At 27.9% G+C, this 11,920-nt stretch overlaps 1 protein-coding gene across 1 annotated transcript; it reads right to left on the reverse strand.

The window, feature by feature from the left end:
- Positions 1-3,965: 3,965 nt before the first annotated feature.
- Positions 3,966-5,150, reverse strand: LOC136078537 (E3 SUMO-protein ligase ZBED1-like). Its single transcript, XM_065794315.1, has one exon. It carries the CDS (start codon positions 5,148-5,150, stop codon positions 3,966-3,968), a length of 1,185 nt encoding a protein of 394 aa, XP_065650387.1.
- Between the last annotated feature and the right edge of the window lie 6,770 nt (positions 5,151-11,920).

Genomic DNA, 11,920 nt, shown 5'->3' on the forward strand with positions numbered 1-11,920 from the left:
CAAACTAGTAAAAATTTAATATGTTGCTATACTGAAGATAAAGTTTCATTACAAACAGTTTATATACATATACAGATATTTTATTTTCATAAAGATTCATTACAAACAGTTTATATATATATACAGATATTTTATTTTTACATTTCTTGCAGTTAGGCGAATAAACTTCCTTTATAGATTTCGAAACGTAGTTATTAAAAGCGCTCATTTCTCAAGTGCTACTTCCGAAAGTGAAACTTTTGGAAGTTTTGGAAGAGCATTATTTGAAATAGCAACTTGCGAAAGTCTAATTTTCAGAAGTATTATTTGCGAAAGTTACTTTGACAAATTTTAATGCTTCTATATATTCGTTACGAATAAAAATAAATACTAATTGTATATACCCTTTTGAAAGATTTTTTACAGAAATCTTTGAAACCTTTCGGTTAACAACCCTATTTCAAAGGCTTAAAATAGCAACATAGGAAAAATTATCCCAGATAAGTAACATTCCTAAAATTGGATTTTATTATACATTGCCTATAAATTTTCATTTTCATATTAGTGATATATAGTATGGGTATGACACTCACTATCTATTACCATGGAACTATAAGAGATGGACGCGCAACCTATTGTTTTACATCAAAGAGGCCGCAGAAATCAGCGAGCCATGCGAGTTTCCGACAAACTCTAAATTTTCACCCGTCAACAAAAAAATCTATTAAAATGGCTGCCCTTAGTTTTTAAACAGAAACTCTGATCACGTGGTATTAGTTTAAATTTTATAGCATTTGTTTAATAAGACTGTTCAGGATAAGTAACTACTTCACGTGTTGACAAATTACTAAACAAATTACACCAAGAAAAAGGAAATCAGTATTATTTCCGATATGTCGCCATTTTTTCCCTCGACTACTCTATAAGCTCCATAATATATATTCCACTGAGCATTGTTTTTTAGTAGGTGTATTTTCTAATGGGCTTTTTTATAACTCGTTTGATAATGCAAAACCTTTTAAAAAGTTATTCAAGTTTATAATCATCTTGCAAAATGTAGCCAGATATTTCATGTTTTCGTATTTCATATTTCATATACTATTTCTTTTGTCATAAAAGGCACATAATAACCTATTTGTTTTTGTCAAATAAAAATTATTTTATATATAGCTGGTAAATCATGCTATGTTAATATTAAATACTTAGTTATTCTTGCGGTTTGCCATAAATTGGCTTTGCTAAATTCTTTAAAACTGTGACAAATTATTTTTTTCTTTATTGTATTTATATTCATTTTATGTATGAGTTATTTATCCTTAACTGTATATATTTCTGTTGTTAAACATAAAAATAAAAAATTCTATAATATTCATAAACAATAAGTCTACAGCAATATTGTAGATGGTGTAGTTCCCTGGACATGAAACCAATATTCTCTAAGTAGCTACAAAACTAGTTGATATTTTGTATTATTTGTTATATCTCTTGTTATACATGTACTAAAGTAGTTAAGTAAATGATCTCAATTTCTATATTATTATCATTGTTATTTCTTAAAATATAAGGAATATCTAGCTATATAAAATTAAACTTAAAATCTGATTCTATTGTAGCCATTCTTGACGATTTTTTTATTATTCAAATAAACATATGTAACTTATATCATTGTATAGAGCTTGACTTGACTTAAAAAATGAGGGGTCATTCGGCCTTTGAAGTTAAGCGGATCTAAAGTTATTGAATTTTTTGTAGTGCAATAATTGATGATTTTTTGACGAAAGGTATAGGGCTTGAGTATGGAAAATTTGCATTGTTATGGCACCGAAAATTTGCATTATGTCACGCAAAATCAAAACAAAAAACGTCATAAAATATGCGAAGGAAGATAGTTATATATATATATACATAATTTCTATATACAAATCCTTAGAACCTATTCTTCAAGAAAACATAAATAAATACTTGTTATAAAAAGAGGAAAGAGTAAACTTGCAATTTCCACCTGGACACTTTTAAAAAACACTTTTTTTTTTCTAAGAAACGCTAAGAACTAAAAATTTATGTATAAAAGTTAAAAAGTGTGCACATTCCATTTTATTCGTCATCCCTTTTTTAATGTATACGGAAAGTTTTATAAAAATTGGATGAGTTTTGGTACTAAGGAATCCTAACCTCTAAAAGCTTTGTTTTAAAAAAATGTTCCCGCTTCGAGCTTTTTTCTTAAAAGTGGTCTTAAGATATGGATAAAATTTAAAAGCCATATAAACCATAGTATTTTCTATATATGACTGGAAAGAGGTTGAGTAACACTAATTGATGCAAAAAACCTTAAGGTGTTTGCTTAAGCATACAAAAAGATATAAGAGAGTAAAGTTCATGAAAGCTACGTGTTTTTTTCAAACGTCAAATGTTTTTCGTTAAGCCGTGGAATCGCTATCTATTGCTGTTATCTTGAATAACTAAAAGGAAGTTGATGTAACTGGTTAGACGAGACCAAAAGATATTTAGTTTGATCATTCGGCAAATTAAGATGTTATTATAATTATTAGCAAATCTCAGCAATCGATATATATATTCTTATACTCAGCAAGTATAATTTTTAATCGGCAATTATTCTTACGGCAGTTTTTAACTTACCACCTCCCCCCTCCTCTGTATACTAGCGAATATACTTAGTCTCTAAATATTTAATTTCATATAAGCGATAAGAAGTACTAATTTAACTAACGCTAACTTCCATCATTTTTCTCAACAAGCTTGACATTTAATGCGAAAGCTTATATATGCAACGTTATCATTACATTCATAATTAAAACTTTATCATTTTCTCATTTTTTCAACGTACGGACAAATAAGCACGGAATTGCGCTTAAATTGGTTGGCGTATTTAGGTTATGTTTGTTACAATTTAAGTACATTTAAGCTTCGGCAATTTATTTATTCTAAATCGCATACCAAATGTTAAACGTATTAATAGAGTTTTTAAAATGCAAAACATTTAATAGCATTTACCGAGAGGCTCATCGTCCGCATTTAAAAATGCAACCTCCGCAATTAAATCGTGTAAAACTGTAAAATAAGATAAACATTCTGTTAAATGGCAGCGGTCGCTTTATCAAACCAGAAAATTTCTTATCACTTTTTAATTACTTAAAAAATGCAGAATATCTATCATTTTAAAGAACATTTTCACTTTTTGTTAAAAAAAAATTAAGTTACGATATATTTTTCCAAAAATAATGTTTTTTTTTTGGTATCAAAAATTTAATTATTAGTCGTATTTAAACTCATTTAATTATATTAAATATGGCTGTATACTAGGCAGCAGCAATTTTTGTCTTTAAATTGCTTCAAGCTGGAGTAGATAGTTTGTTAGAAAAAAAGAGTTTTAGCGTGAAAAGTAAGATCTAAAGTTAACTAGAAGCAATCTTATTTAAAAAGTAAGATTGAAATATCAACTTAAATGAACCGCATTTAAGACGCCATTTTTTGTAGATTTATAAAGAAAAGGTAAGGTTAATGAAATCATTCATTATGAAATATAAACTTGGGTGGGTCATAATTAATACATGAAAATGTAAAATACATTTACAAATGTAAAAAAACTTAAATTTAAATAACATAGAATCGGGAAAACTTACTACGTTCATATTTTGCACTTAGTTTTATAGTCTAATTAAGCAATTGGTTTTTCTAAAAAAAAATTGAAAATCGTATAATGATACTTTGCAAAAAATTGCGATAATTGTTGCCTGGAAACATAAAAGCCCTCAAGTTTCTGGGGTCCCCCTCCCTGTCCCAAACATGAGAGCAACAACTTTTTAAAATCATTTTTTAAACCTGTTGCAACCTTGTTTGATTGTTTTTAAAACAAAACAGTTCAAGTTCTAAATTTAAGAGTTTTTATTTAAGAACAATAAAATAAATTCAAAAATAATTATTACAACAAGATATTTCCGTATTACATTGATTAAATTGCACCAATTTTAAACCAAATTAAAAAATTCCAAATTTTCGTACAAAAACATCAACATTTGAAAACATTCAGCCGTCATCCTGTTTCGCTTAGCATACAAATTGTTTAATGCATCAGAAAAAAGGCGCTCACTTGGTGCACTGGTAGCAGGTGTACATAAAATCATCGTTGAAATGCAATACAATATTGGAAAAACATATTGATTTTGATGCCAAAACTCTAAAACATTTTGTTCGTGCACTGACAATCTTATATATTCACTGATTTCTTTTTTTAAATCTAAGGTTACATTTTTGTCACTATCACTTCCGGAATCATCTTCTTCATCCTCAAATGACAACTTAAATTTTTTTGATTCCTTTGTCACCTTTTTAATTGGAATTATTTCACCAACTCTTTTTGAGAGATAAAAACCTGACAAAAATTCTTTCACAATTTTTAAATATTTCTTTTTTTCGTACTTTTCAAAGAATTGAAAACTTTTATAATTTGGATCCAAAAAAGTGGCACACAATAAAAAGGAATTATTCTCTAATTCATATGAATCTTTGTAAGTTTGTAAAGATTCAAACAAATGTGATTTCAATATTACAATTAAAGGAGGAGTTTCACTTTTATTCTTACTCAGCTGCTTCTCAAGGTACTTTATACTTGGAATAATTAAAGAACACGTTGCATACCTATCGCCAGATAGTAAAACACTTACTTGATTAAAGCTTAATAAAGCATTTACCGTTTCTTTTAAGTTAACCATTTCATCTTCATCGAGTAAATATTTTCTCATATCTTTGTATTGTTGTTTCGAATTAAAGATATCTTTTACGTAGGAGTGAAGCTTAAGCATTTGCTCTGCCATGAGAAACGTAGAGTGCCAACGAGTTTTCACATCTTGAATCAAATGAAGTATGTGATTTTTTTCGACACCTTGTCGTGTTTGACTTTCCTCTAATAAATCATTAAGTTGAGAAGAATGATTGAAAGATGTAACAATTTTCCTGCACTTAGTTAATGTTCTTGCAATGAAAAAGAATTTAGACGAACTATCTTTTTCACCTTCTTCAACTAAATCTATGACATTTTTAACAACTAATTGCAAAACATGTCCCATGCATCTTATTGGTTGAATGTTTAAACAAACTTTTAAAGAATTTAGACAGTTGCGTACGTTACTGGCGTTGTCTGATACTATACTCATTATTTTATCATCTACTTTAAACTTTTCTACGATTTTTAGCAAAGCCTCTTTTAAATTATCTGCATCATGGCGGCCATTAAGGTATGCAAAGCCCAAACAAAAACTGATGAAATTTGTTTTTTCAGAAATGAAATGTGCAGTTGCAGATATATAACTATAGTTTTGACAGGACGTCCATCCGTCAGTAGTAATAATAAAAAACATTAACTGCGTAACAAATTGTTACGCAATTAATGTTTTTTATTATTTCTATATTGTGTAATTGTTATATAGAAATAATAAAAAACATTAATTGCGTAACAAATTGTTACGCAATTAATGTTTTTATTATTTCTATATTGTGTAATTGTTACTAACAACTACAATCATATTGTCGTCACTGTAAAAACTGCGTTTTATGAGTGTAGAACAAAATAAATTAGGTAATATTACCTTAAAAAATGATTGCTGGTATTAAATAAAAGAAATCCGAAAAAGCTTCTGCATACAACAGATTTCAAAAATATGGCACCATTTTTTTTTCTAATAGTTTATGGTTCATTTTAATTAGAAATTGAAAAAATCCAGATTTAAACCGCTTTTTATTGAAAGTTAAAACAAGTACTTAGTAACAAGGGGGGAGTAATTGGATACAGTTTTTTTACTATTACAAAACTCCAAGTGTATATCTCGCAAACTTAAGGAAAAAAAATTTTCTCCAAAAACTTGAAAAACTCTGAAAATCAACTTTGAAAAAGATTCCATGGAGATCTAAATTGTAACTTACAGCAATTTGTTATTAAAAAAATGGCGCTCAAACCACTTCACAACTAACACATAACAAGATTTCAAAAAAGTATTTTTTGGGTAAAAGTAACAATATATTTTTCGCAAATTAAAAACTTAGTCGACTAAATTTAGTCAAACTAAAAAGTTAGTCGACTAATTTTAGTTACGCTAAAAAGTTAGTCGACTAAATTTAGTTAGACTAAAAAGTTAGTCGACTAAATTTAGTTAGACTAAAAAATTAGTCGACTAAACTTAGTTAGACTAAAAAGTTAGTCGACTAATTTATTTACGCTAAAATGTTGGTCGACTAATTATAGTTACGCTAAAAAGTTAGTCGACTAAATTTAGTTAGACTAAAAAGTTAGTCGACTAATTTATTTACGCTAAAAAGTTAGTCGACTAAATTTAGTTAGACTAAAAAGTTAGTCGACTAAATTTAGTTAGACTAAAAAGTTAGTCGACTAGATTTTGTTAGACTAAAAAGTTAGTCGACTAAATTTAGTTACGCTAAAAAGTTAGTCGACTAAATTTAGTTACGCTAAAAAGTTAGTCGACTAAATTTAGTTAGACTAAAAAGTTAGTCGACTAAATTCAGTTAGACTAAAAAGTTAGTCGACTAATTTTAGTTAGACTAAAAAGTTAGTCGACTAAATTTAGTTAGACTAAAACTAACCTTAACTCCCACCCCTAATAAATAACATATATATCAATACTAATTATATTAAATACACATTTAATTAAAAAACAATCTTTTACTGTATTGTATTAAAGGTAAATAATGTATTATATAGTCAATATATTTTATTAAAAATAAGAAAATTATAATATCAAGTTTTTAACAATATGTTTTAGTTGTAAAATTTTGGCTCGATAATAATGTTTCCATGGTTATCAAAGTGTGATTGCGGTACAAACGGTTTTAACTCACACAAGTCATGCCAGTAGAAGTCGTCTACAGATGGATATATAAAATCGAGTTCGTTTTGTTCTTTTAGAAATTTAATATGCCACATTATCTATAATTTCTATTACTTCGGCAAGGCATGCCTTTGCTCTTTCAGCAGAACGCAATTCTACAAAGACAAATATACCTAGGGAACAGTGATGGGCATAGTTAACTAATTTTTTAGTTAACTTTTAGTTTAACTACTTTTTTTTAATTAAATGCAATAGTTAAACTAAATTTTTTTATTTAAGTTAAACTTTTAGTTTAACTAACTTTTTTCCTAGTTTAGTTGAAAAAGTTTAACTAAATTTTTATTAACTAAATTTTTTATATATCGCCAAATAAATCGTTCTATTTCTATGCACCACTCACCTGACCAAGGACTCCAAGGATTCTGTTATTACAATTTTTATGTATTTATTTATTTAGTGCATGAACTGGACTTTTCAACATCATTTCCGCTTGGTCTGCTAATATCATAAATTCAAACTGTTAATCTAATAATCTGTTATTGTTATTGATAACATGAACAGCTTACTTGTGAACATGTGCTACAAAGATGTTAAACTAAAAAGTGATAAACCTGATGAAAAAAATTTGAATTTTATGCGCAAAAATGTTGAATTTTAGTTAACTATTTCTAATTAGTTTAAGTTAACTACTTTTTATAAAAAGTTTGTAACTAAAAGTTTAACTACTTTTTTTTAGTTTTAGTTAGTAGTTTAGTTAAACTATAATAAAAAAGTTTGTGCCCATCACTGCTAGGGAAATAGTATTAAGTTTGTACTTTTCAGATGGAGATAATACTGCATTTACAAACAATGAATAATTATTCATGGCTGTCATGACATATGATTTTTTGAATTATGATGAAGGAACATCTGTGAAAAAGTGTAACTTACAAATACTTTGATTATGACGTAATAATTGTTAGATAATGAACAAGATGGCATATTTATCATGAAGTAAACGATCGATTGCAATGGCATAGGCATGTGTATTGTTCTTACTCCAAATTGCAGCAGTGAATACTGTTAGTTGCTGATGAAGTAAATTGAATTTCACTTTGCTCCATTATAGTGTAAATTTTACTGAAATTCATCTAATTTTAGAAGAATTAAAAATATAAATGGATGATAAATATATCAAAAAGGTTAATACAAAATTATTAAATTTTGTTGTCGCACAATAAATAAAATTACAATTTTACTTACTTGTATAATCAATTCATTTTTGACACATTTTGACCACATAAACGAAAATATGCACACTGCTGTCGCTTTTATATACACATGACGTATATAATCTGCCATTTGCTTACGCAGCAATCCGCACCCTTCTAACAAAGGTGTTAGTGGTTGTTGGATATCTTCTCGCAAATAAAAATCAAGACCTTTGTAATTTACATCGTCCAAACGAGCGTAGTCAGGGCCTCATTCTGAAATATTAGAAAGCAGTATATTTTAGCGTATGCAAACTTCTTTCAAAAGGTATTTTCCTTTGTTTGAATCGGCAGGTAATGCTGAATTAATTTTTTTAATTGCCTTGCCAAAACTCTATCGAGATAAAAAGGACTGTTCAATATCAGATGCAGATTGGTTTACCTCTCGCCTATGCTTCTTTCTTTCGCGATCTTTTCGACGCACTTCCTCTTTTCCAAAAATATGCGATTCAATTCAAAACTTAAGATACAAGAACCTTAGTTGCAATTTATGATGATGAAATATTAAAAGACATCATTATTTTTAAGAATTAAAAAATCAGGCCAATGTTATCAACTTTAAAATCATAAGCACAAGTAATAAGAATATTTGTTTTTTGTCTTGAAAAAAATTTATATTTCGTCCGAAGTTTGAATAATAAAAAAAAGAAGAAAAAATTGTCTCCTATAATTTTTCGCTTGGATAATTAAAATATCACGTAGCTTTTTTAGAACACCATCTTCCAAATTGAAAAAATAATAGCTTTTAAATTTCATTTTAACAGAGTTTTCAATTATTTACAGATTTAAATGTTTTCTATTAATAATTTTTCATGTATATGTTTGTGTATATTCAAAAAAACTGTGTTTCATTTATTTTCATCAAATATATTCATATGTTGCATGTTCAAAAACAAAAGCATTTTGTAGTTCGTTTTTCAAAGTTGATAAACACCTGTTACTATAACCTGATTCAGGTATCAGATATACCTTGAATCAGATTATGATAGTCTGATAAGAGGTATCAGATTATTATAAACCTTGATGTTTTGGGTAGGGTTATTTAAGAAAAACATGTATTGTGTATTATCAAGTATTATCCATTTTATTAGCAAGTATTATCCATTATATTAGAAAATATTATCCAAGCAAGTATTTTGATGAATTGCAAAATTGGTACTGCCAACGTTGTGGCTTGCAAAGCTGCTCGGTTGTATAACTATAATAAAAATGTCTCCAATTTGTATAAATGTCCATCACATATATTTACTACATCTAAAGAGCGTTAACAATGCTGTTTTACGCATGCTCGTTTGACAGTGAGTTAAAATATTAAATTTTAAAATTCGTGGTTTATTATATAAAGTGCTGGCTATTAACTCATGCATTTAAAAAATATACGCAACTCCGTCGCACCACAGGGCTACTCAGGACTTGCGTGTGGTTGTCGTTGAAAATATATATTAATATATTATAATAATACCATGTATCTATGTATGTAGTTGTAAGGAAACTCGCGGAAAACTATAAGAAGCCTTTTCATCGAGAACCTTTAAAATACAAAATAAACTAAAAATATAAAAAGTAAATTTACAAAACACACATTAACTTTTTGAGGTCTACTGTTCAGTAATATTTTACTATGTATAATTGCTAACTATATTTATTTATTTTTTGTATCGCTTTGTGTCCATGTATCAGTTAATATATTTTTTTAGACTTGGATTTTATCTATACCATTTCAAGATATTTTCATATAACCTTCACGAAAAAGATAGCATATTCAAAATATAAAAAATAATTTATTTCCATTAGTTTTGATAAATATTACCCGTTATAAAAATATCAATAGGATGACACCTTTCCTGATGTTATGCCTTATATTTATTTTGAATAAATTAAGGTGTAGATGTATATAGAGTAGTTCTATTGGTTAAAGGTTAAGTTGTTCTATTGGTTTAAGATTAGTTTATTCTATTGGTTTAAGGTTAAAGCGTAAGGTTAGCTATTTAACCCACAACATATCTAAAGCTAGTTCAAGCTATCTAAAGTTGTTCAACGAACTATGCAAATTACCGTGTGTTTAGATTTATGAATTAGAATATAAAAATTTATTGAAAATGGAACATATTTGATTAATTGATAGGACAGTAGTAATTTTTTATTTTTATTTTTATGGTATTGGCAGGCTGTACTTGACGATGTACCTTCCTGCAAAAAGGTTAAAACAACCTCCGACTACAAGCAGTATAAAATATTTTTCAGAGCAGCATGTTCTTGGAAGAATTTGCTTTTTATTTTATTTACTAATTAGATTACTATCATCTCATTTTTTATTTAAATTGATTTTGGAGATTTTTTAATGCTGGTTTTTTACAAAATTTTAAGTTTAAAAAATTATTTTACATATAGATTTTTAGTTTTAACTAATTTTTATTTAGAAGTATAATTATAATTGGAGTGTCCATTTTATGTAAAAATGTTTTACATAGATATTGAATGCTAAAATATTTTTGTATCGCATTTGCATCCTCTTTTCTAAGATATTTTAAAACTTTCAGATTCTGGTGAGGAGGGGGGGATGCATACCCTAACCTCACCCCCGCCCTCACCCTCCTGCTCCTGGATCCGTCACCGGTCATATTTCTACACTTGATTCGATTCTCTACCTCTAAAAACTTCTTGTTCGTCAGTATCCGTAATTTTTACAATGATGTGTTTTCTTTTCTTGACAACGGATCTGCTCTCGCTTCTAAGGTTAAACTTCTGTTCTTTCATTGTAACGTGTGCATCTTTTCTACAAGTTCTAACACAGTCGCTGCTCAAGCAATTTTCATCAACCAAGACTCAATTTTTCCGCTCTTTAGTTATTCTGTTAATATTCTTTCTCTGTTTATATGCTTTCAATCTTAAAATGCTTTCTGAATATTACGATATTTTAACTTGGGATTTTTTGGATCTTTTTTATTTCGGGTGGAATTATTATCCAATGACATTTTTTATATGGTACTGATTTCTATTAAGCTTTAGATTTTAAACACAATCTAAGCAGGACAATTTAGTTCTCCCAAAATAAGCGAAAATTAGGCGTTAGCATATGATCGGCATTTGTTGGCTTTTCATCGTGCTTAAGTTCCTTGCAGGGGCGTGTCTAGAGGATGTCTGCTACGTCGTTGGACTTATTCAAAAAAATTAGATAAAAGTTTTCAACTTGAATATTTTGTTGGAAAAAAAAAAGTTTTACTATTTAATTAACAATTTGTTTATTACTTAGCTAAATTATTCATCCCCATAGTTCAGTGTTCTTGTAATACTAGTTGGAAAGATCACATCATATCTTTTAGTATTATATAACAGACTTCCCAAATCCTTTACCAAAAACTTAACTAGGCTGATTTATTATTGTCAAAACAAAGGCTTTATTACCTGAGTTTGACTTGTGGGAAATTTGGTTGAGCTTCACTTAACTGCTTAATTTCAAAAATGAGCAAATAATAATGTTTTAACAAAAAGATTTTAAGAAGTTTGTTATAAATACTTGTAAATTGTGTTTTAATTGTAATTCAAATATAATAGTATAATTTCGAAAAATGTCTTATGTACATTTTGTTAAACTGCTATTTTCATAGCCAGATATCTATGTAAAAACATTATTTGGCATTGTACAGTTGGCATTGTAATTTTTTTGACTCTTAGTAAGACTTATTTACAAAATTATATGAAAAAATATACACAGTAAAAATTTAAAAAAAATAATTATGCAAGATTGTGTTAGGACTTAAAGGTTAGGATGTTTCAATCATTATGAACTTGTAAACAGTTTTGCTCTTTGTTAGTTTTATTCAGTAAGTTAAG

The sequence above is a fragment of the Hydra vulgaris genome, chromosome 03 (genome assembly GCF_038396675.1).
Source record: "Hydra vulgaris chromosome 03, alternate assembly HydraT2T_AEP".
Classification (NCBI taxonomy): Eukaryota; Metazoa; Cnidaria; class Hydrozoa; order Anthoathecata; family Hydridae; genus Hydra; species Hydra vulgaris.